This window comes from Pholcus phalangioides, unplaced genomic scaffold (genome assembly GCF_987345545.1).
Source record: "Pholcus phalangioides strain wild (caught in Gottingen) unplaced genomic scaffold, Ppha-v1.0 ptg000028l_1, whole genome shotgun sequence".
NCBI lineage: Eukaryota > Metazoa > Arthropoda > Arachnida > Araneae > Pholcidae > Pholcus > Pholcus phalangioides.
In genome coordinates, this window is record NW_028301618.1 from 7315303 (window position 1) to 7341669 (window position 26367).

General features: G+C 40.9%; 2 protein-coding genes across 3 annotated transcripts; one reads left to right on the forward strand and one right to left on the reverse strand.

Moving 5' to 3' along the window:
• The first annotated feature begins 254 nt into the window (after positions 1-254).
• Positions 255-8490, forward strand: LOC149067866 (metallophosphoesterase domain-containing protein 1). The gene is made up of 4 exons (XM_089252179.1): positions 255-670; positions 2679-2892; positions 4375-4601; positions 8217-8490. The coding sequence occupies exons 1-4, from the start codon at positions 373-375 to the stop codon at positions 8342-8344; spliced, it is 867 nt and encodes a 288-aa protein (XP_089108305.1). The 5' UTR covers positions 255-372; the 3' UTR covers positions 8345-8490.
• An 80-nt stretch (positions 8491-8570) lies between these two features.
• Positions 8571-25680, reverse strand: LOC149067867 (astakine-like). Of its 2 annotated transcripts, none has more exons than XM_089252180.1 (4): positions 25529-25680; positions 14059-14195; positions 10366-10453; positions 8571-8892 (listed from the first exon to the last, which is right to left on the reverse strand). In XM_089252180.1, the coding sequence occupies exons 2-4, from the start codon at positions 14101-14103 to the stop codon at positions 8693-8695; spliced, it is 333 nt and encodes a 110-aa protein (XP_089108306.1). In that variant the 5' UTR covers positions 14104-14195; positions 25529-25680; the 3' UTR covers positions 8571-8692. The 2 variants fall into 2 exon arrangements, with proteins under 2 accessions (XP_089108306.1, XP_089108307.1); XM_089252181.1 differs by having other exon boundaries at positions 14059-14143; positions 25529-25665.
• Positions 25681-26367: the final 687 nt, after the last annotated feature.

Sequence of the window (26367 nt, forward strand, 5' to 3'; positions counted from 1 at the left end):
TATCCAAAAATTGTAACTACAGGTTTAAACCATGTCGGTAATACGGCCCATAGAGTGTTTCCAATTGTGGCAAAGGTAAGCGAAACAACAAAGTATGATCAAACTGACATATTTCCTCGAGAAAAGTATGCGATTCTCAATACAAAAAAATACGGGCCGTATGGTCACCAAAAAAATACTCTAGTGAACTGTAAAAATGATCGACATATCGTCACGCTGGCTACGGAACTTCTTTTGTTCCAGTCAAAGCCGTCAGTAATATTCGGTATTGCAACTCGACTTCTTTTCAATGTTTATGTTTGCGAGGGTTCAAGTTCGTATGCTCAAGGCCGCCGTCTGGCAGCGCGTCTAATATAAGGAAAACGATCAGAAATGTCGTCCGGTGGTAAGGGTGACGACGACGAGCGTGTCGTCGTGAAATGTCATCCCCTGACGAAGTACCCGGACAAAGCCTGGAGGGAGTTGTCCTGCCGAGTGCGATCGGTGAATCCTCTTCCCGTCGACACACCCATCCGCGAGGACTCGTTGCGATTCGTCTGCGTCTCGGACACGCACGCGAGGACGTCTCGCTTGAAGCACGTCATACCGGACGGCGACGTGCTGCTGCACGCCGGGGACTTCACTAACTTCGGGGACTACTTCGAGGTCCGACAGTTCAACGACTTCCTGGGTTCGTATGAACATTTCTCTGGATTCTGGGTTAACTTGAATGCAGGCTGCCTCTCTCTCTCCCCCCCCCCCCCCCGATTATGAAAAGAGGGGGTATTCCGAAATCAAGGCGGGGGTTCTTAACCTTTCTTATCCCATGGACCCTTTATGCCAGGGGTGCGCAACCCTTTACTAGAAAACGGGCCACTTCATGGGTTTGGAAATGTATCACTGGCCATTTAAGTGACTTGTAAGTGCGTTGCGAGCCACTTGAGTAATTTGGGATTGTGCCGCGGGTAACTTAAGTGATATAGAAGTGCTAAAATCTCTGAAACTAAGCCATACGCCAGCACATATGCGTTGAAACCTAGGAGTTGAGGCCCTTTGAGCCCCCCCCCCCCCCCCCTCCAATAATTTGTGAAAAAGCAATGCAATGCACCTTTGCTCTTTCTCTCTTGTGCGTACATGCTTGAGTCCTGTATATATATACGGGATGACCAGCACCTTTTAGCCCCCTCCCCCCCCCCAATATATTCTTCATGCATCAATGTAAATATGTTGCGCGTCACTTAAGTGATGTGGAAGTGTACCTCGGGCCGCTTATATGCTCTGGAACTGTGTCACTCTAGAATTGTACCACTGGCCTCTGAAGTGCTGTGAAATTATGCCATGAGTCACTCAAGTGCTCTAGAACTTCGCTGTGGGCGGCTTAAGCACTATGAGTCACTTAAGTGGTGTGGAGCTACACCGCAGGTCACTTAAGCGATCTGTAAACTTGTTGCGGGTCACTTTAGTGATCTGTAAATGTGTCACTTGGTTCATTTTTACAAAATTATGTTTGAGGTTGCAGGCCACATCCAGGGCCGTCTTAAGAGCATCATAGGCCTCGGGCCAAATAATTTTTCTGAGGCCCTACCAAGCAAATTTTCGAAAATCTCAACCAGATCCCATTTTTGTGAGTCCCCCCCCCCCTTTTCTCTTGAGGCCCCCCAGGCCGTGCCGGGTGGACCCATGCCTTCAGTGACATTTGGCCCATGTTCCCCATGGGTTGGGCATGTAGTAAGTATACTTTATGTCAACAATGTGCAGTCTGCAGACCCATTGACATTTAATTTCTTTTCATTACAGTTGACCCCTCTGTATTCACATAAGGTTACGTTCTGGGGATCACTGCGCCACCGGTGGTATTCGAACCTGAGCAAATCGTTGTTGTTCACATGGATTTGCGGGGTGTGAAGTTGAAATTTGTCTGACTGGTGTGCATTGTACCATGCAAATAAATGTGAACCGCAACTAATTAGTACTTATGTAATAATAAGTGTTCAAAGATGACGTCACTCTCCGCTACCATACGAAGGTTTTAACAACTGGCTGTTGCGAAGATATATTTTGGAAAGAGAGAAAATTCAACTGCCCCTGCGAGGAATCGAACCCACGTCCTTTCACTTTCCGGGTGAACGCCCTAGACCACTAGACTACAGAGGCACAGAATCTCTCAATCTTTCCTTGGAGCTCGTGTACACTGAAAGGGACCGTACATGGACGGCTGGACCAGACTCAGGCCAAGCTCACAACTGCTGACGTTGCTAGCAGATGGCGACTTATACAAGGATGACGTCACTCTCCGCTACCATACGAAGGTTTTAACAACTGGCTGTTGTGTTGGTTCGATTCCCCGCAGGGGCAGTTGAATTTTCTTTCTTTCCAAAATATATACCCTAGATCCACGCCTGATTAGTGTGCAGGTTAAAGGGGACATCAAAGATATAAGTTTCTTGTGGTAAATGCATGTAAGATGCATCAAACATTTTATCAGGCGAAATTTTCGGCAGTAACATTAGCTATCAGAAAGACTCAACAATTTCACTCACTAATGATCAATCTGTTGAAGGCTTGGGCTATAATCGGCTATCCGTAATGTTTTATGGTGATTATAGTTGCATAGGTCGTTTCCTCCTCACTAAATCTATTTAAACGTCAGACTTTTGTATGTAAGGGACAATTGCTCATCACTGGTCTCTATTCTATAGGTACCTTGCCCCATCGTTATAAAGTTGTCATTGCTGGGAACCATGAGATCACTTTCGACCGCAATGCTGCAGAAAGATTTGGCATCTGCCACAGGCCTGGAAGCAAGGCGAATCCTCCTTTGTATCGAGACCCACGAGAGCTCTTGACGAATTGCATATACCTGGAAGACTCGTCTACGGATATTCACGGAACCACTATTTATGGATCACCTTGGTGAGTTCTTCTCTTATCGTCCCATTAATTACTATTGATCAGCATATTGCAGACTGAGCGTCAACTTGCGTCCAACACATGACCTGAATTTTGTGATGTATGCCATCTAGCTTTTGATTAGGACCATTTTTACAGCATTGTCTACCTTCAGGTCAAGCAACCCAGGCCATGCTTTCGATAAGTGGGCTGGAAAATGTTATAGCATCAGAGGCTGATTTATGGTTTTGCTGTCCGTCCCCCATTCTACTGTGATTTTCGTGACCACTCATTCCTCGAATTTGCCTCCCTGTACAGTAGCCCACAGTAAATATACCTGTGTCTCTAAGCAAATCTTTTGGTCAGTACCATTCTCAAACACTCTGCACTTCACTCGTTTGGTCATTCAAATGCTTGCACACTGTTTTTCACTTGTTTGCGCATTGTTTTCGGCACTCAAGTGCTTTCACGTACTCTAGGTCACTCTTTTAGTTGGTCACCGAACTGGTTTCACACTCTCTGATTCTTTTTTTTGGTCATTCACATGTTCTCACACTGTTTAGATCACTCACATGCTTTCACACTGCTCAAGTCACTCACATGTTTGGACATGCTCATGGTGACTCTTTTTGTCACTCCCATGCTCACTCATACTTTTTTTAGTTCACTCACTGACCTGGTCTCTCGCTTTCTAGATCACTCTCTTTGTCACTCACATGCTAGCATATTCTTTAGGTCCCTTATAGCCCGCTAATGTCCCCCCCCCCCCCCGTAAATATGCCGCTGTTGAGCATCATTCTATGTTTTTCTTCGTATAGGTTACTCACATAGTCTCTAGGTTACTCTTATTCTTACTCACATAGTCTCTAGGTTACTCTTATGCTTACTCACATAGTCTCTAGGTTACTCTTATGCTTACTCACATAGTCTCTAGGTCACTCCCATGCTCACTCACATGCTCTATAGGTCATTCCAATGCTCATTCGCACACACACACTCTAGGTTACTCCAATGCTCATTCACACACACACACACACTCTAGGTTACTCCTATGCTTATTCACACTATAGGTCATTCCCATGCTTATTCACACACACTCACTGATCTGGCCACCCCGCTCTCTAGATCATTCCAATTGTCATACTATCTAGGTCACGCTTTTATTCACTCGCTCTCAAGGTCATTCTTCTGGTCTTTCACTGACCTGGTAACTCACTGTTTAAGCAACGGTGGATTTGTAGTTATGATGCTGCCCTTTTTGCATTCTACTTTAATTTTCTTGACCACTTATTTCTCAAATTTGCCCCTCCCCTTCCAAACTTTCCCCTGTTATAGCCCGCTAATGCCCCCCCCCCCCCCGTAAATATGCCGCTGTTGAGCATCATTCTATATTTTTCTTCTTGTAATATCACGAGGCAGTGGTTTGACCATCAAAACCGAATTCTGTCAAAAATATATACCATTTCATGTCACTAAATCATTCATGGTTTTTTTTTTTTGCACCAGGACACCCATTTATATGGACTGGGCGTTCAGTCTGCCAAGAGGAGAAGCCTGCTTGAAGAAGTGGAACGCGATTCCCGAAAACGTGGATGTGCTCCTCACTCACGGTCCACCACTGGGGTACGGCGACTTCACTGTATCTTCTGTACGTGCCGGCTGTGTCGAGTTGCTCCTCAGCGTGCAGAAGAGAATAAAACCAAAGTACCACGTCTATGGGCATATCCACGAAGGTAAGCAGCCAACCACCGTCCTTGATGGAATCTGTTATTTTGCCGATCGATCAGAGTCACAAGAGAGAAATGGAAAGAATACCTATTTAAGTGCATACAGCCGAAATTGGCTGGTCTTGGTATTTGTGAGCACGATAACGAAACAAAACAGATTCGTCATGGGATATTGTTTATGAGCGTATATGGGATATTGTTTCAATCAGGGGTGTATTTATGGTTTTGGCACCTGTGGGCTACACAAATTTTGCTCCCCTTCTTTCATTCTGGTCTAATTTTCTTGGCCACTGATTCTCCGAATTCACCGTCCTGTCCTATAACCTGCCCGGGTCTCTTCTTTGTCCTTAAGTCCTTCTTTTGGTCACTCACATGCTTGCATACTCTCTTAGTCACTCTCTTGTTGACACATTCCCTAAGTCACTCTCATGCGCTTACTCTTTTGGCCATTCACATGCTTACACACTGTTATGGTCATTCACGTGCTTGCATATGCTCTAGGCCACTCTTTCAGCCATTCACATGCTTGCATATGCTCTAGGCCACTCTTTCAGCCATTCACATGCTTGCACACGCTTTGCTTCACTCTTTTGGTCATTTACATGATCGCGTAGCTCTAGGTTATTTCACCCTTTTCCTCACTCATGTGCGTGAGCACTCTTTTGTTTACTCACGTGCTTGCAAACTCTCTGGGTCACTCACTGACCTGATCTCTCGCTCTCTGGACAGAAGCATATTCATGGTTATAAAATTTTGCCCGCCCCTTCTCCCATTATGCATTAATTTTCTTAACCACTCATTCCTAAAATTTGCCGTCCACTGCGATAGAGCAATATCTCTGTAAGGGATGCTAGTATCTTTGTGAGTGCTTGAGTGGTACAATCGTAAGATGCTCATTTTCCACTACAAAGGTTACCATCAAGGTCCGGGAGTTCGAATCCGAGCAAAGACATCAGAAACAAATTCTTTACCTACCGATGGATGGCAACTTCGTTCCCAGTAATTCAACAGGAATATGATCATAAAAGAGGTTATTCTGCTTTTCCATGAAGTAATTCAGCTCCAGTTATTATCATGAGAGAAGTTATTCAGCTTCTATGCTGCTCTCCATAAATTAATTTAGCTTTTTATACTGCTTTCTCTGAAGTGATTCAGCTGTAATTTGTCATCATGAAAGAAGTTTTTCGGTTTTTATGCTGACCTCTGTGGAGCAACTCAGCTTTTATCTCCACTCAGCCCTCCTGGAAGTGACACGGCTTTTATCATGCTTTCTGTGAGGTAATTCGGCAGGGATATGATCATAAAAGAGGTTATGCTACCCTCCATGAAGTAATTCAGCTTTTATTCATGATCCTGAAAGAAGTTATTCGGCTTTTATGTCAAGTTATGATGTTAAGTTATAACGTCAAGTTATTCAGCTTTTATGTCAAGTTATTCAGCTTTTATGTCAAGTTATTCAGCTTTTATGTCAAGTTATTCAGCTTTTATGTCAAGTTATTCAGCTTTATGTGAAGTTAATTTAACTTTTATGCTGTCCTCCAGAAATGATTCAGCTTTAATATGATCCTGAAAGAAGTACGTCTGCTTTGATATGCTCCTGAAAGAATTTATTCAGCCTTAAATATGATCCGTAAGAAACTTGTTCAGCTCTTATACGGCCCTAAAAGATGCATTTGAGCTTTCTTTGTGCTCTTGATTAAGTAATCCAGCTTGTTTACAAAGCCCGCAAAAGTAAACCCTATTTATATATGGACCACACACCACAGTTTTTGCATGCATTGTCTCTAGCTATAGTTATTATATCTGAGCACCACAAAATTTATCATAGCCTAATGAGTAGTTGGTTAACAGTTCACGTTATCTTACGTTGCACTTTTCATGGTGAAGAATATCTACTCAAATGAATTGCACGGGGGCTGTCTATTACACTCGAAACAATACAATGACTGTAAACCGGGTGTATCACGAAGGACCCCTAAAAATAAGTAACTCGGAGACGGTGATAGATTAAAAGCATGAAACCAGTGGTATGTTTATTAAAACAAACGTAAGAATCTGATAGAAAAACCTCAAAATTTTAGTTACAAATTGTGCTGATAGATGGCGCCGCAGGCGGCATTACCATAATAATGCTGTACATAGCGCGTGATGCAAACAGCCCTCATTGCTTTCACATCAGAAGCAATTCAAAATGTGCACCTTTCGCACAGCACACATGTCGCAAACGAGGAATAAAATTGTCAGTGACTCTCTGTAATGTGCTACTGGAAATAGACACACAAGCCTGACAAATAGCCTCCTCCAGCTCGTCGAGTGTTAAAGGATTGTTGCAGTGACAACAATTTCCTTCAGTGTGGCCCACAGAAAGTAGTAGCAGAGGATGAGGTCGGGTGAATATGGAGGCTACTTATGGTAATACCGCCCGTGGCACCATCTATTGGTGCAATTTGTAACTAAAGTTTTCGTGTTTCTGTATCAGATTCTTCATTTTTTAAAATAAACATACCACTAGTTTCATGCTTCTATCTATCACCGCTTCCAAGTTATTTATTTTCAAAGTTAGGGGTCCTTTGTGAAACACCCGGTAGTAAAGGCTGTTTCATCCCTTTGAAGTCACGCCTGCCGCTTTGGCTCAGTGGACATGGTCACAGAGCTACTTGGTGATGTCTCTTGGTACAGTTGAAAACTCTTGATATAGCATTGAAAATAAATAACTTCAAACATTTTATATTAAGATATTTTTTATATTTACTTTATGTATAGCCCTGGGCATGGTCTCCAAAACCTTACGGCATACTCCAGTACAGGGCGAATTGAGCCCCTGAAAAGTGGAAGAATCACTTTAGGAGAATGCAGAGACAACCTTTTAAAGAATGAAGCCGAGCATTTTCTGTTAGCTTTTTTTGACTACCGCAGAGCAATTTTCAGAAAACCTAAGCTGCTCGTCAATAAGAATTCCCGAATCGGTGATCCTAGTTGCATATGGGATAGTAATACTATTCAACTCGTAAGTGAAACTTGGGTTGTTTGAGCAAAAATGAGCGGTCATGCACTTATCAACACTGAAGGTCATACTCCGTTCATTAGCTCATGCTGCGCAATCCCATTCAAATTCATCAGGAGCAACTCCCTATCGCTTTGATTCTTTCACGTCATCTGCAAATATGCTAACAATCCCATCGTTACTGCGATAGAGTTTATCGATAAAAAGTATGGTATCAGGGGACAATTCCGTGAGGGACTCCGCTTGTGACATCTGTTTAATCAGGAAATTCTCCCGTTGATCATAACCCGCTGTGACTTATCTCACAGCCACAATTTTATCCAAGTTCAACAAGTTGCCTACAATGCTAGTCTCATGTGAACACTTCAAGAGTTTAACATGTTGCGCTTCAGCAGTCTCGTAAAATGATGGGGGTGGGGGCTCATTATTATCAGTACAGAGGTTGCATCTACGTATTTTGACGTGATCAGTATGTACAAATGACGTGATCAGTATGACGTGATCAGTATCATGATCTGTGTATATATTTTTGCCGTAGTTGCATTCCTTATTCATCATTGCGATCGATATGTTTCATCATCGACACTATATTCTCTCTCTCTCTTTTTTTCTTATAGGGCATGGCATCAGAACGGATGAGACAACTACTTATGTTAATTGTTCGGTCTGCGATGTGTGTTACAAAGCGATCCAGCATCCCATCATTTTCGATTTGCCACTGAAGAACGGGTTTAAGAAATTCTGATAGAACTGGAATCATATGTTGCAATCGTAGCAGAGAGTGATGTTTGAGTGATATTTTTGTATTAGATTTTTATTGCGATTACCGGTGATTTTATAGCATATGTACATAATTTATTCGTCGTTAAAATTAAAGTTGGTGCCCTTTAATTATGTCTGTCGCACAAATGCAGACAGGTTTCAGAATAATGACTAGAATGGAAAAAACACTAGAAGAACACACCATCATGCTCAGAGACGACGATTTATTGGTTCAAAAGCTACATTAAAAACCTCTGTGAGGAGCAGGAAGCGCTACATTCTTTAAAAGCTCTACACCATAACGAAGAAACCAGAACATTCACGCTGCGATTCATTTCATGCACATGTTGATGCTTTTCTTGCAGTGGAACCCGTAGGCACAGGGGCAGTTCCGCTTGTAAATGTCAAAGAAGGTTTCTTTCGTTCCGTCTGGATACTTCATGTCACGGTTTATAGGAATTGCATCAGGCGTGCATTGGGAACCCAGCATGCCTAAGGGTTTGCAATACGGAACGGAGTACTTGTTAATTCCTGCAAAAGAGATTATTAGGTTATACACTATAATAACAGTCATTAGTCTATGTTGCCACAATATGATTTTTCTCCCTATAACAATTTAATAAGAGAATGGCAAATAGATGGCCCAGCGACAACGGACCACAAGCTACTAGTCATGTAGAAGGAGCCAACTAGGCTTGTCTGTACAGTCAGATAACAGTTTTTTTCAGCTGCTTTACTCCCATTTTAACAGCGCAGAAAACTGGATCTAATTCCAGGGCGGATCTTCAAACAGCTGCCCATTTAGTCAGTCACGAAATGTGTGACGGATGCAGCAGAGGCTGATCAACCTACCTGCTTATGGTAAGGACGAGGAACAGACTCACTGACTTGACACACATTCACGAAGTATGTCCCATCAGGGTCCTGAGTTGGACATGAGATGGCCATGGGCTCTGAGGGTCTCAAAATGTGTGACTTGGCTGAAGCCATTCAACCTTCCTTGTCATGGTATGAACGAGAAATGGACGCCCTATATGAAGTCTGTCCTACCAGGGTGCAAATTCGGCATGGGGGGGGGGGGGCGCTGCGTAAAGCAAGAATTAAGCACATCATTAATCTCAGAAGGGGGCCTTCAAACATCATGGTATGAACAAGGAACATACTCACTGACTCTGCACGCTCTTCCTTGAACTCCATCCCATCGGGACCCGAGTGATGGGCCTGACCCTGAGCAAAGCAGAAATTTGCCCCCCCCCCTTCAATCTGAGAGAAGGGGCTTCAGACAGCCATCCGTGATCTTGACTTTGACAGAGGGCCTGGGCAAAGACGGAGTTGGAGGGGGAGGCCCAAGGTGGGGCTTCAGACAGCCATTCATTTGGTCAGAATCTGAAAATGTGTGACCTGGCAGAGACCGTTCAACCTACTCTGTTATGGTATGGACAAGAAATGGACACCTCTATATGAAGTCTGTACTACCAAAGCTCAAATTTGACATTGGGGTGGGGGCGGCTGCGAGTGAGTCAATGATCTCTGGTTGATCAGAGGATATTCCCATGTTTTCAAAATGACCAGGAAGCGTGATAATTGCAAAGTTGGTAGGTCGAACAGCTCTCAAGGAGAAAGCAATGACTTGTGTTTTTCTTTTTCTGCACTGCAGTCATTAACCTGTGACGTTGCATGTTTTTATGTGGTTTTTTTTATATCCTATTGTGTTTCTTTGGAATGGCAACAGTTTTCTTGAAGAGAAGGCTATGTGACAGTGGATGGCTAGTCGGTGCTGGGAGACTCCGCCAGGATTCTAATTTTTACTTATCATTAATAAAACATAACTGAATGAGAACATGAGATCACCACAATGAAACATCACCATGCTTCGTTGCTGCCATTCCAAAAGATCGTTATTTGCATTTCGACCTCAACGATGTGGTGCTGCTGGGGATATGCTTGAACAAGATAAATTCAGATTGACCAGGAAAGTTATTTTAAAGAAATACAGTTTTATACCGAATGAGCAACATTCTTCAGGTCCACAATCCTCTGCGGATTTGCACAGTCTCGTTCCCTTCGCATCTTTGCAGACGAGAAGACTGACCTATTATGGAAAAGAATTCAATTTCATGAGCATGACTGCGATTAAACAAAATGTTTGTTCGTTTAGAATTTTACGAGCAAGTTTCGTTCTTCATACAGAATAAGGTTGTTTTTTTTTTGTAACAGTGCAGAATATCTTTGGGATCGCAGAACAAATTATCTGTAAAAGTATTTTATGAAATACCTGTGAAATACTCTAGTTAAAACTGACATCTAAGTTATGGTTCAAATCAACACCGAAACAATTGTATAGAGTAATTATAATTCAAGTTCCCGTACTCTGTGTAGTTTTTCTCAAAAACTACTCATCTGAGAATGCAGCTAAATTTTCAGGCTATTTTGATGAGACCATGGGGAAGAGATTTATTCAACGGAAAAATAGTTCAATGTTTTACCACCAGGTGAATAAGTGGCGCTTTTTTTTTAAATTGAATTTTCCGTTTTCTTTCCATGGTCTTACAAGATGAGTTGTTCAAATCCACTTACAGCCAGGGGCTTTTGAACTAAGTGTCGCGACCCAAACTAAATCTACCGAGGCTTTTGAGATGGGCCACATAAACCCCCACCCCCCCCCCCTAATGCCAGGGATCCTTGAGCTATGGGTCAACGACCCAAAGTTGACTCGCGGGTACTTCCTGGATAAGTCATACAAAACCACTTACAGCCCTGTTATACTATAAAAAAATCACTTATTGCGTCATTGGTTTCACTAATTTCCGGTCACGAACAAATTGTCCCATGGGTCACGAAGCTGATCTTGCTTTTGGTTTTGGGTCGTTGCTGAAAAAGATTAAGAACCCCTTTATACTGTATAACATACATATGAATGAAGTACTAACAGCCCTGCGAGTTTGTCGGTCCATTAACAGAACACCCTATATACAGTGCCGTCTTAAGGCATGGGCCGACCCGGCCCTCACAAAAATAAGATTTGGTTGAAATTTTCAAGAATTTGCCTGATAGGGCCTCAGAAAAATCACTTGGCCAGGGGGCCCCCACATGATGCTCTTACGACGGCCTACCTATATAACATACAGGGCGTTCTGTTATACAAACAGAGAACTTGCAGTTGATCCATTCGTTTTCCTATTTTGACTGACGATTTGGTCTTCAAGTGATGCAAATGCCAAAGTCATGCTGTAACCGTCTTTGACTCCAGTGGTGTGGTTCAGCACAAATACGCACCGCACGACACAACCACATCACCAAGGGGTACTTGGTACCAACAGTGTTCTGCGTCGCAATTGGCAACTCCATCACGATTAATGCAGTTGCATCGTTCGAGTTTTTCTCAAAAACGAAAATGCGACGGTGTTGCGACTTACCTTTCCTCACTCATAGTTGGGTTGCCGGTGACTGGCAGGAAATAATTCAAGCACGCGCGTTAGGACAACACCCTCTGAAGAAGATATTCTTTAGGGGGGGGGGTGTTGACTAGGATCGCCTACATACGTGTACCAAACCACGCCTCCCTAGCTTAGTTGGTTCGTGCAACAAGAAATTATGATCGAATACTTTTTGAACAGACCTTGTATCTCCCTGAATTTATAATCCGGAATGTCATTGGATTCGAATGGTACAAGCAGGGCCACAACTAGATGCTTGGTCACCTGGGACAAGCGCGCATTTTGACTCCCCCTTGTAATGTTGAAAGAGATGTTTCGGAATGAAGTTTGCGCCCCCTCGGGTCTAGCGCCCGGGGCACGAGACCCATCTGCTCCCCCACTAGTTGCGGCCCTGGGTACAAGCAACCGTAAAAAATTACCAGTGTCATTGAAAAAGTACCATCGAAACCATGGTACAAATTACCCTTCAAACATACAATAGAACCTCATTATAACGGATTAATAGGAGCTAAAGGTTGGCCGTTTTAATGAAAGTTCAGTTTATAACAAATAATTCTTGTGGGTGTAATGCAACAAGGTGCACATCAACGAAGGTACAGAGTTAGCTATAAAAAAACGTTTATTACATAGCAATGAAAAAACTGTCTTCGACATAAGTTGAATTAGAAACATTAATATGTATTTGTTACTGACAATGCCCGAATTTCGGACATTGGTTGGCCAGTTCGCGAAGTGCCCGTGGGTGATTCCTGGCCAAAATCAGATAGCAAAAGACATAATTCGGGATCACCGTCAAGTTGACATATTTTTTCGTGATAATTATGTCCACGTTAGTTATGGCAAACCGCAGTCGGAATGCGGTAATAATTTTTCTTCAAAATTTGGCGGAAAAGCTATTTTATAGTTTTTTTTTTTCTCTCGTCACATCGAGACTTAATCCAATAAAGCTGCTATATATTATATAGACACGTTGGCGATTGAAAGGAAAAATGGATTTGGCTCCTACCGGGCGGTCTTACATCAGCACATCGAGCTTTGGCCGAGTATCTCCAGCAACTTCGTTAAATGGCCGACAAAAGTCTGAATCATTTCTGCAATTCGGACTTCGTCCAATTCGTGAATTGGCTGCACTTCGGGCTTTGGTTGTAACATATACACAATGTCCCAGAAAGAATTCTACCGTCAAAAATTGGGGGGGGGGGGGGTGACACTACGCGTCAAGAAAGTTTTTGCAATGGTACTCAGGATCATAAACCACTTATTCAAAGGATAATTGTATTTATCACACTGAAGAAGTCGCCAAAATATGGCAACCTTGCTCATATCATTAACGACAGCAAAAAAACTTTGTAATTTTCGTGTAGGAAAAATATTCTCCCCACTTTGCAGGGTTACTTTGGGACTCCCCCCCCCCCCCTTAATTTTTTGATGCCAGTGGCTTAAATTGCACGATAGCCCCGTTTACATGTGCAATGAAACATCCCGGTAACAGGGATTTTCGCTACAACCCGTTTACATGGCGTTTAATTTATGCCAGTATTCCCCCCCCCCCACTTCTTTCCGAAAGTCGTCATCACTGGTTACTTGGGTTGAACGGAAGTGGGTGGTTCAAGATGGCTGACGAAGGAGCTTACAGTAGTTTTCGCGGCGCAAAGGATTATGGGAGAGGAGGTCGGAGTCACCCACCATTATTGCGCAACAAAGATGGGACTCTTTTGATGGATCTTCGTCCCCCCTTTTTTTTTGCCCCATGAGGAAAAAAATTTGCCATGCTGGTAATAATCACCAAAGCGACTCCCAATCTTGCACATGTAAACGGGGCTGCTGACAAGAAGAAAGGGATTTGCGACCATAGGTTCCACTGCGAAAATTGTTCGTCTTATCGTGCACATGCTCCCCTCTTTCATTTTGGCGGTTGAGTTTTTGGGACATCCTATTTATAAGGGGCCGTTCAAGTATTACGTCATCATCGATGGGGGGGGGGGGGTTATACGATTTGCTGACTTTTGATGACGAGGGGGGTTTGGATAATGCTTACGTCATCAACTACCCTTTATGAAAATATGAGTTAGGATTCAGAGGGGCAGAGCTGATGACGAAATTTTGCTGACAAGGGGGGGGGGGTCAAAAATGGCTAAAAATTTGCTTAAGTAATACTTGAACGGCCCCTAATATTTTAATTTCATGGAATGACTTATTTGGTGCAGTATGATCAAGGATTCTTGCGCCAGGTAGCCAAAAAAAAAAAATGAGTACTCACCAACGACAACAGCAACAACACCGATGATATTCTTCGCAAAGGCATTTGGTTTCCCTCTTTGTCGAATCGGAATCGAATACTGATCCTTTTGGGGAATAAGAGAAGAATTTATCGTCCTTTTCTCTTCGATGGATACGCTGGAAATGATAATGATAACAACAATCAGCGTTTTTTAGCATTTTTGTGAAAAATAAAAAATCTCGTCACAATATCATAGGCACATTCTTTCATTCCCAGTTTCGTTTTCAGATGGCGGCACCTGAATACATACGTGCGTGAAACTTGCATGAAATACACAGCTGAGTCGTCCAGTTGCAAAACTCGTTAAGTGCTATACAGATTTTTTTTTTTTTTTTTACAGAATAACATTTTAGCGGCATAACATTGAGATTTTAACAAGCGGTCAACTCGAAAAATAAACTCTATAATTGGCGTTCTCTAAAGAAAATCTAGATGGCACCAATCAACAAGTTTTGCAACTAAATGACTCAAAGCTAGGTTCCACTTCCGACACAACCCCCGCAAAGCTGCGTTGAGGGTACTTTACCTTTCGTTATTTCAAACTTTCAACCAGATGTGTAGCCGCTTCTCTACAGGAAAAATTTACTACAGAATGGTAGGACTTGTTAGAGGGATGCAGGGCTGGATTAACCATTAAACAAAATAAGCACGTGCTTAGGGCGTCAGTACAAAAGGGGGCACCACAAAAAGATATCAAATGGTATTGTTTTTTAATGTACAATTTTTGTTTTTCAACATCGATCATCCGATAGAAGATCCTAAAGTTTAAGAACACTTGATTGTTATAGTTGAAGATCATTATCACATATTGGATGGCACAAAAGACGAGAAACTAATAATATTGCAAACTAGACTTCACATTATTTTGCTGAGTTTTTCGATTAGCTTTTCATAAAGTACGCCCAGGGCTGTCTTAACATTATCATAGGCCCACATACAAAGCGATTTTCCTGAGAGAGGCACTACTACCTATCTAAAAATTCCTACCTACCTATTTGCATATTTACTCTTGAAAATCGGAACCAGATCTAATTGTCACTTGACACCCCGGTGCCAGAAGTGCCCCATGCAGTAACCCAAGTTCTACAGAATAAGGACATGATTTTTGTGGGTCATTAGTGGATCAACTGAGTAGTTTGATCTATAGAAGTAAAAGAAATGCTACCAGGTATGCAAATTAGAAACTTGTGAATGTATGTAAAAGAAAAAATACCCAATGTAACGGTGATTCATCAGAAATAAGATACCTATTGCCAGGGCCGCAACCACTCATTTAGGTACCCCCCCCCCCGTGATGCTGAAGGATAGGTTAAATGGTTAAATTTGCACCCACCCCTCCTCCCCCTTTTGAATTGCGCCCGGGGCACCAGGCCGCCTGTTCCCCCCACTAGTTGCTCTCCTGCCTATTGGTAATATTATGGCCATTCCAGGGCCGTCTTAAGAGCACCATGGGCCCCGGGCCAAGTGGTTTTTCTGAGGCCCTACCAAGTAAATTATAGAAAATTTCAACCAAATCTCATTTTTGCGTGGCCCTTTCTCTCTTGAGGTCCCCGGGCCGTGCCCGGGTAGGCCCATGCGTTAAGACGACACTGGGCCATTCTAAGATTCGATGGTTTCTCCTTGGAGTGTTGTTACAGCCTTTATCTCATCGACCGTTCGTCGCAGTGGTATGGTTCTAATTTTAAAAATTCTCAAAATGTGACCAGAAATCACCCTGTATGAGTTTTGAGGGTGAAAATACAGTGTACACAAAATAAAAAAAATCTAAATTTTTATACGATCCCCGTCCTGTAACTTCCAATTACACACAGTTGTTGCTCTTTCCCTTCTGAGCCCAACAAACAAATTACATTTTTTTTTTAACGGCATTATTCCCTGAGATATTTAAATTCAAAAATCGGAGACAGGTCCGGGCTTAGGAGAATTTCGCCGCCCGATGCAAAAAAAAAAAAATTTTGGCCCCTCTAAAAAAATTTTACGTAGTTGCTCCCCGACTTACAAACTTTTCGAGTTACGAACGTAAATCTTGAAGGGAAATTTTTTTTTTTTCAGAGAGAAAACGCATTTTATTACACTTATTTCTTTTTTGCATTATTTCAGGAACACGTTGATGGTCTGGATCATATATGTGGTCTGGCCCCCATATTCCTTGAAAGAGTATGACGTCAGCAGTCTCCGCCTTGGTAGTGCTGAGAACGTTGCCCCCAGCACCTTTCGTCGGAAGATCACGTGACTCGGTGCAAACAAACACGATCTCCCGTTATTTTCTTATGGCATCCACAGGAATTTAAAACAATAAATGGAAGAAATAATTTCAGCATCGGTGAGATAATTCCAAAATTAATGAAAGAGATAACTCCAGAATTAATGAGATAATTCCAGAATTAATGAAAGAAAATATTCCAGAATTAATTTAAGACATGATTTCAGCGTTGATAAAAGTGATTATTCCAAAATATAATGAAAAAGATAATTTCAGTATTAATGAAAGAGATAATTTCAACATTAATGAAAGAGATAATTTCAACATTAATGAAAGAGATCATTTCAACATTAATGAAAGAGATCATTTCAACATTAATGAAAGAGATCATTTCAACATTAATGAAAGAGATCATTTCAACATTAATGAAAGAGATCATTTCAACATTAATGAAAGAGATCATTTCAACATTAATGAAAGATAATTTCAACATTAATGAAAGAGATAATAATAAAATTAATGAAATATAATTCCAGAATGAAGGAAAGATATAATTCCAAAATTAATGAGGGCTATATTTCCGTAATCGGGTTTCGTGCCAACTTGGCGAAATCTCTGTAAGAAGTTTGGCGAGTTTCATATTACCCATAATTCCTCAAGAATTATAGCTATGGTAACCCTAATAAGACGTGGAGCCATGATATTCCCTAAATTATTAATTTTTGATCATGCCACACACTGAAACTAACTTTAATTGTTATATATAACTACCTTTCATCAATTTTATGATAAATAATCTTTTATTGAAGTGATGAATTTAAACTAAAGGTAATATGAGCGTTTTAATCTGGCTATATATTCTTCCACCGGGGCGCCATGTTTGTTTTTTTGTTGACACCTGGAATTCGGACGCCCTTGACCACCTGTGCGGCTTTGACGAATCAAATACTTGAATTTCGCTGTATTTAATGGTATTTATAACCATGACAGCGATTGGCCAGACTGTGACGTCACTTGATTAATATGAATAACATTAATTTATTACATAATAATATTAATTATTATTTAATGAAATAAATATTCTAAAAAAACAGTATAAAGGTCATTATACTGATTATAAAGATTATTTTCTCCTTTCGTCTGATTTTATCCTTATTGGATTACAGATCTCTTGGTGCTGTTGGAACAAAGTCAATAGTTACCCAGTGCGACCGAGCGTAGCGAGGGAGCTGTGCCCCGCGACCCCCACGCCCGAAGGGCGGGTCGCCGCAGCCTGCTGCGGCGAGGGAGCGAGCGGGAAGCGGATATATCCGCGGCGCAAGCGAAGCGCGCCGCGTTACTTGTAGGTAGATTTACTTGCTACAGGGGTTTTCTACAGGTATCATGGTCATATTATCAAGAATGACCATCTTGCTTGAACCAATCAAGCAAGAAAATCTACCAACAAGTAACGCGGCGCGCTTCGCTTGCGCCGCGGATATATCCGCTTCCCGCTCGCTACGCTCGCTCCCTCGCCGCAGCAGGCTGCGGCGACCCGCCCTTCGGGCGTGGGGGTCGCGGGGCACAGCTCCCTCGCTACGCTCGGTCGCCCTGGGTAACTATTGACTTTGTTCCAACAGCACCAAGAGATCTGTAATCCAATAAGGATAAAATCAGACGAAAGGAATGTACCGACAGTTCAATGAAGTAATTAATAACTATAATAACTTATAATTACTGACTATAAATATAACATAGGTTATATACATCAAAATAATAGTTATTATAATAATATTACTTAGTTTTATTATATTAATTTGTATTTCTTGTTATTGTAGTATAAATTATTAATTACAATTGTTAATAATAACATTTATAATAAATATAAATTATTATTAATTATCTGACATAATAAATCAATTTCAATTCATTAGTTCTCATTTAATTGTAAAATCGACCTTTTCTGCATATTCATGACGTCACAACATGCTATGACGTCACATAGAGCTGTTCTAACACAGCTACCACATATAAGCAAGTATCACACATTGGCGAGAAAAAAAATTTGCCAAGTTGGCACGAAACCCGATTACGGAAATATAGCCTTAATGAGATATAATTTCAAAATCAATGAAAGAAATAATTTCAAAATCAATGAAAGAAATAATTTCAAAATCAATGAAAGAAATAATTTCAAAATCAATGAAAGAAATAATTTCAAAATCAATGAAAGAAATAATTTCAAAATCAATAAAAGAAATAATTCCAGCATTAATAAAAGAAATAATTTCAGCATTAATGAAAGAAATAATTTCAGCAGTAATGAAAGCAATTACTCGAGAAGTAATGAAAGAAATAACAATTAATAAAGGAAATAATTCCAGAATTAATGAAAGAGAATTCAAGAAGTAATGAAGAAAAATTTTAGAAGTAATGAAGGAAAATTCAAGAATTGATGAAAGAAATTTTTCAGCATTAACGAAAGAAATGATTCCAGTAATGAATAATGAAATAAATTTAACCTTTTTTTATCCTTAGATGAGTGTTTCTCTGTCCTTTTTTAATCTTTAAAACACAATATTTAAAGACTGAACGGTACATTTCTATGGGCAAATTGCCAACTGGTGGGAACTTTGTTTCCACCGAGTCACGTGATTCCCTTGCATTTGATGTCGCTGCCGTCGTGGCGGCTGGATGCTCCCACTAGTAATAATTAAGCTCGGGGCTTCTTCTCCTCAGAATCTCTGTCGTCTGCTTCTCTCCAGATTATGTGTTTTGGACGTCTCCTTGTGTCCTGAAGTAATTACTGAACTGGAAGTTCAACTGCCAGTTCTGTTTGTGAGCTTAGCTTCTACGGAACCGAACAAACCGACTTTTTGTCTGTCGTCTGCTCCTTAAGAGGTTCTTTGTTTTGGATGTCTCCTTATGCTCAAATAAAATAACCGAACTTTCAGTTTAAATTTCCAGTTCAGTTTATGAGCTTTGTTCATAAGGAACTGAGCGGAATAACGAATATAGTTTTTTACTTTAAACTTCATCATCACCACATGAGTCATTTTTAAATTTGAAATTAGATGGCAGCACCTACTATAAAGTGGAGTGTGGAAATTCATTTCTTAAGCCGGGCTTTCCTAGGAATAGGTTTGTTGCGCAGCGTGAACCGAATTAGACTACTTCGCGCTGACAGAAACGTGTTACATAATCACGCTACGCGTTTGTGTTTTCCTAGCGAGGCGCATCAGATCAGGGCAGCTATATAAAGTATATGGCTTTAGAATCAGCTACTCTGTCGTCTGCATGCTCCGGTTTGAAGGGAAGGAAAAGAAAACACACAAGTGTGAATTGATCGGCAAAACCGCGGCGCATTTGACTCCTCCAGAAGCAGCCGGCCAATCACGCCCGACGTAAAGCGCTGTCGTCAGGCGTATTGCGCTCTGTAGGAAAACAGTCACGCTGCTTTTCTTACTGGTGAGTGGACGGCGTGTCGCGCTGGGCGAATCACGTTGCGCGCGGCACAGAAAACCTGCTCCTGGAAAACCCGGCTTTACGATCTCACCTGTCGTCTGCTTGTTTGGAGTTGAATCGAGCTTATATTACTTTAGGTAGAACTCCTTAATACACGAAGGCGTATATGAAGGCGTCTTAACTGGAGGGATTATGACGTCAGCGGTCTCCGCCTTGGCCGTGCTGACTGAGAACAGTGTCCCAACATCTCCGTCGAAAGATCACGTGGCTCGGTGCAAACAAACACGATCCCTCCCCCCATAGAGATCAATGTTAAAATTGCCGATTTTAGCATAGAAAATGCGAAAATTTTTAGTAAGGTAATTTTAAAAATTGAATTGAATTTTTGATTTTCGAAATATTCAGTTCACTTAGAGATACGGAGCCTAGAATATTAAATATAAAATAATGAGCCAGACCCCCCTCCCCACTTCTGAGGGGGGATACCCATGCAATAACATTAATTTCAGCTTTTTATTTATATCTTCTCAAGCACGAAAATGAGAATCAATGTCTCGGTATTGTCTTATATTATCCAATTGCATCAATCCATATAGTTTAGGATGTTTTGAAACTAATTATGGGCCCATATAAATTAGATTGAAGAAATTCCGCAGCTTTAATCAAACATTTTTTGAAGCAGAAACCGGCAAATTATTAACTTGAACTTAAAACAAAATTTCGAAGTATCTAGCTCCCACAAAAAAAAAATTATGGAATTAATGGAAGAGATAATTCCAAAATCAATGAAAGAGGTAATTTCAGTGTTAATGAAGTGATAATTCTAAAGTAATTGAAAGAAATAATTTCAGCATTAATGAAAGAAATAATTCCAGCATTCAAGAAAATGATAATTCCAGCATTAAAGAAAATTATAATTCCAAAATTAATGTAAGAGATAATTCTAAAATTAATGTAAGAGATAATTCCAAAATTAATGAGATATAATTTCAGAATCAATGAAAGAAATAATTTCAGCATTAATGAAAAGTGATAATTCCAAAATTAATGAAAGAAATAATTCCAAAATAAACGAAAAAAAATATTCTGGAATTAATGTAAGAAATAATTTCGTCATTAATGAAAGAGATAATTTCGTCATTAATGAAAGAGATAATTTCGTCATTAATGAAAGAGATAATTTCGTCATTAATGAAAGAGATAATTTCGTCATTAATGAAAGATAATAAAATTAATGAAAGATAATTCCAGAAAGAAGGAAAGTGATAATTCCAAAATTAATGAAAGATAAATCCAGAATTAATGAGATATAATTTCAGAATCAATGAAAGAAAAAATTTCAGTATTAACGAAAGAAATAATTCCAGCATTAATAAAAAAAATAATTTAAGCGTTAATGAAAGAAATAATTTCAACATTAATGAAAAAAATAATTTCAATATTAATGAAAGAAACAAATCCAGAATTGATGAAAGCAATTATTCCGGAAGTAATGAAAGAAACAAAGAAAACAACTCCAGAATTAATGAAGGAAAGTTCAAGAATAGACGAAAGAAATTATTCCAGCATTAATGAAATAAATGATTCCAGAATTAATGAAAAATAAATAATTAAATCTTTTTTCATCATTGGATGAGTCGTCTATCCTTTTTTCCCCCCTTTAAAACGCAATATTTAGACACCGAATCGTACATTTCTATGGGCAAACGAACTTTGTTTTCACCGAGTCACGTGGTTTCATTGCATTTGATGTAGACGCCGTCGCGGCGGCTGGATGCTCCCTCCAGTAATATATAGAAGATAGTCTAATTTCATCGGTTAGAACGCAAGAACGGTGACAAAGCCATAAATCTACTTCTGATCCGGTACTGTGATTTTCTTTGTGAGTATTTTTTAGTCGGTCCTGTACGACCCTCCTCCGCAACATCAGTATCTCCGCCCACCTTTGTCACCTTTCTTTGAGCAAGTTTTCAGCCTGAATCCGACCCAAATGCAGATTAATAATTAAATAATCTCCATTTGGAATGGGTCATGGCCCTGGTCAGTGTTCGATGCTACGCACCCAAATTTTCAATTTTACTCCTCCATATTTCTTCGAGGAGTGAAAATAATCCTCAAATTTTAGAATTTTCAATACAGATACTCCTCTTTGATAATTGCCCCCTCCCCACGAAACTACTCTTTGAAATTCTGGAGAGGAGTGAAAAATTCGCTGAAGTCAAAATTATTTTTTCGGATAACCGGAGGGTTCGGCTCCCGCTCGCGCCCAACCTATGATCCAAATTCGCGCACTCTTTTCTCTCGGTTCACTTTTCTTTGACGTTTTAGATTCGATTGTTGACGCATGTCGGGGCTGTGCGTAAAAACCAAGAATTAATTTATTCTTTTTGTGTTTAACTTTCGTTGTGGGTGTTTGTATTGAATCGTGTGCGTGTTAACAATTTTTTACGTCAACTTTTTCTACCAAGCACCTACTACTCACGTGATTTACGCTATAGATCAGTGGCTAACAACTGAATGAATGAATGAATGAACGACAGATCTTTGCGACTGGACCTATCCCGTTGCCGAGATCTCTTCCAGCCCAGCTTCGTGGCAGAGTCTGGAACAGTTGTGGCTAACAACTGGATCTGTAAGGAAGCTGAGGTTGACTGAAAATCCGAAATGAAGTACCGGGCACCAGATTTCTGTGTAAACGTTAAAACATATTTTGAATCTGCCAAAAGTGAATCTGTCAAAGCTACCGGTGGCTCCTACTGCATTAGCTATCGTATTGCGAGACGAGGAAAGTAATCGCACCATTGGTGAAAATTGAATTTGGGGCCATTCAAATATTACGTAAGCAGATTTTCAGCCATTTTTGACCGTTTGACCCTTTGTCAGCAAAATTTCGTCAGCAGCTTAGAATATTTCATATCTTCAAAAAGGGGTGGTTGATGACGTAAGCAACCTTCAAACCACCCCCCCCCCCTTGTCATCAAAAGTCAGCAAATCCGAAACCCCCCTCCCCCCTCGATGCTGACGTAATACTTGAATCACCCCTTTCACCGTGCATCAAAGATGCTGTCAGATGCATGTTTGCAGAGGAGAGTCCTCATATAATGAGTTTAATACACCTCTGTCAAATAACACGGTGTCTCGAAAAATACAGGACATGTCAGACGTTGTTGAGAGCACAGTCATTAAGTCACTTCAAAGATAGTGATTTTTTTTTCTATCCAAGTCGACGGAAGTACCGACATTTTGTGCAACATTCTTTGTGTGCTACTTGTAAAAGCTTAGTACTTAATAAGATTTTCTTCGAATTTTCCTTCATTTGTCACCTAAGGGGGGGTTGGCCGACTGTTAAAGACTTATTTGAAGCAATTGATCATTATTTCATTGAAAACGGAATTCAAAGGTCAAAATGCATTGGGCTCAACACGGATGAAGGTTGCTGCTACTCAGGCCTTCGCGTGGCAGAAGCCGCCCCCCAAAATGAAATGGACTCATTGCTATACTCACAGACAGAGCCCTGCATCCAAACCTTTGCCTTGACAAATTTGCGAAACGTTATTGATGAAGCGGTCAAGGTCGTCAACTTTGTCAAGGTGAATCCTACCAACTACAGGTTGTTTGAATTGTTGTGTGAAGACATGGACATACTTCACAACGCTTTGCTTTTGGACACCGATGCCAGGTGGTTGTCCCGGGGTTTAGTCCATTGTTCGAGCTTCGGCAGGAAGTAGCTCTTTTTTTGGAAGTGTTCGACACTTCACGATTTCTTATCACAAGCCAAGCTAAATATAACAGTCGGTCACTTGGAAGGATTGAAATCCTCGTTTGAAAATTATTTTGTAGAGTCGGAAATGGGTGTGATTTATATTTCGGATCCGGAAATGGGTGATCCGTGGATATCTAATCCTTTCAAAGAAGACTATTTTGAACCGGCTTCATTGTCGATTCCGGAAAAGGAGAAATTGCTAGAGCTCGCATCAGATACCACTCCGAAGATTCTCTTCAATGGCGGAATGGTGAACCTAGTCAGTTTTTGGGCTCGCCGAGCGGTCAAATACAGCGAACCTTCTAAAAAGACAATAATGTTTTTACAGTCGAATCCCGTTTTAACGAATACCGTTACAGCGAAAATCTCGTTTTAACGAACACTTTTCTAATCCCCTAGATAAGTTTACGTACATTAGGAATGATGACCCTGGGATTCCTTTATAACGAAGTGATTTCTCCGGTCTTTTGGAGTTCGCTATAACGGGATCCGTCTGTTATCACGGAACTTGTTGAACGGGCGTTTTCTTCGTACACTTATATGAAAAATGAATATAGAATCAAAAATTGAGCACAGAGCTCCGGATTTGAGGTTGTATTGATCCTGTTTTGAGCTTAATTTGTCAAAACTTTGTGATTCCAATACAGTCCCAAACATCACATTAGTTTTTTCCAATCTCTGTGTTAACTTGAATAACAATAGACCATTTAATTTAATTCAAACATATACCTATTTTAGGAAAGTTTTCAGAATCTGCAATGTGTGAAACAGATTGGTTTGGGTTGGGGGGGGGGGATGGATGCCTGGAGGATTCGGGGTCGGGGGTACGCGAGGTGAAAAGGGTTGGGAACCCTTGCTCTAGGCTATAGCCTGGTTAGCGCTCCCTCCTCATGAAAATCATAGGGCTGGTTCTGAGGTAGATTTACGACTCTGCCACCTGCTGGTAATTCCGAAATTTTGCCCCATCCTCCTTCCATTCCAATTTCATGTTCTTGATCACAAAAATTTTTCAATCCTCGGCACTTGTTGCTCTAGTCCAGCAGTTCTCGACCGGTGCTGCTCGGAGCCCTTGGGCAGTGCCGTTTTAACGCAAGGGCCCACCCGGGCAAGGCCAGGGGGCCTCACAAAAATGAGATCCGGTTGAAAAAATCTACCAGGTAGGGCCTCCAAGAAACCACTTGGCCCGGGGGCCCATGATACTCTTAAGACTGCCCTGCCCTTGGGGCTGCGTGTGCACTTCCCAGGGTCTCCACGGCGATTCGAGAAAAATAAAATAAATCAGTAAATTTGATAGATAAATTAAAAAAAAAGGTCTACAGGGGTCCGCCATAAAAATTATGCACATTAAGGGCTCCTCTAGTCAAGCAGGGATCCGCCATAGAAATTATGTACTGAAAAGGGCTCCGCGAGTCAAAAAAGGTTGAAAACCGCTGTAAGGACGCTTTTGTAACAGATCTCATAACTCTATAAAGCCGTCCTATGTATCTGTCTTTCAAACCGATTACAACTCCGCTCCTATCACCATGGGAAATTCACTACCGAGTGAGAAGTGGGAGTGTGTGTATCTTTCAGCCCGAGGGCGTACATGTAGTGTTGGACGTTGATTTTGGTGCTGCCATCTATTTCGCAAAACATGAGTGAAGTGTAATGATTGAATATTTTTTGTTGTTGCGGGTGTGTTGCTGTCTGTCGCGATACTCTTTTTAACCGGGGAGATCGGCTTGAAGTTTTACCTTCAAATACAAAAACAACGCCACAACAGGCAAAAATCCCCAATGAGGTGGCTGATAGAAAAGTGACAGAGTAGTAGTCATCATTTGCGTACAAAAGTGACTGAGTGGCATTCGAACCCTCAATGCAAGAAACCCTTACGTTAACCACTACACCAATTGAGGATAAATATCCAAAGGAAAGCATGGAAAAATGACTCTCTGACTTGATATCCATCGAACGACGATGGTGAAAACGCTCTTTGGAGCATCTTAATCTGACCAGGACTTGAATTAAAACGAGTGATAATTGTTTCAAATCGTACTCACACGTATTGAAGCGACTTCTCGGGAGGTCCCAGCGCTTGAATTTCAAAGGCTCTTTATAAAGGCTTTAAAATCGAAACTGACTGTGTTTAGGTATATTTTTAAAGACGGAGAGAGGACACGGACACGCACAATCCGACTGCACATATATATGTACACCACTGCCACAAAAACAACAAGAAACTTCAGACGTAATTCTTTTATTTTTACCACAGAACAAGCCCCTACCTTTTTCCTTTTTTTTTTCAAGAATTTTTGTTTTATACTACGTTTTTGACTTAAAAAAGTCAAAAACGAGGAGGAAAACTGCCACCGAAAGGCGCAATTTACGTGCTACGTAATTCGTTTTCCAAAATAATAGAGGGAAAATAACATGTCCTTTGTTCTCTTCCCTTACACACAATGCTCGTCAATACCACCGGTTGTCAGAAGTAGCATCGTGTGTTTTTCTATTATTTTTGAAAGGTCGTAAAGTATTCCTCTGTCAAAAAGAAAGAAACTAGACACACACACACACACACACACACACACAATCCGTGACCCACGGCTGGGCTATTGGTCATTCGTGCTCTAAATGGCCACCGCGACACTTGTAAATTGAGTATAAAGGAGAAGAGAACGAATACATTCATATTTATTGTTTTCCCCCCCCCCCCGCTTCTTCTTCGTGCCGTAGCTTGACATTAATTTGCGTTTTCTTTTTTTTCTCCGACAATTCTCTTCAGGAATGTTTTAAAATATGAAATTGGACGTCAGGATTCATGTTTAATGACCACATCGAGTTCTAATATTATATTGGTCATTTATTTCGATAACGTACACACAAAGTACATGACAGCCGT

Excerpts from the sequence above, each read along its gene's own strand:
- LOC149067867 (XM_089252180.1), bottom strand. The coding sequence starts at position 14,103 with ATGCCTTTGCGAAGAATATCATCGGTGTTGTTGCTGTTGTCGTTG. Across the intron at positions 10,454-14,058 it reads TGTTGTTGCTGTTGTCGTTG|GTCAGTCTTCTCGTCTGCAA; the intron begins GTGAGTACTCAT and ends TTTCCATAATAG. Across the intron at positions 8,893-10,365 it reads TGAAGAATGTTGCTCATTCG|GAATTAACAAGTACTCCGTT; the intron begins GTATAAAACTGT and ends TCTCTTTTGCAG.
- LOC149067866 (XM_089252179.1), top strand. The coding sequence starts at position 373 with ATGTCGTCCGGTGGTAAGGGTGACGACGACGAGCGTGTCGTCGTGAAA. Across the intron at positions 2,893-4,374 it reads ACTATTTATGGATCACCTTG|GACACCCATTTATATGGACT; the intron begins GTGAGTTCTTCT and ends TTTTTGCACCAG. Across the intron at positions 4,602-8,216 it reads CTATGGGCATATCCACGAAG|GGCATGGCATCAGAACGGAT; the intron begins GTAAGCAGCCAA and ends TTTTTCTTATAG.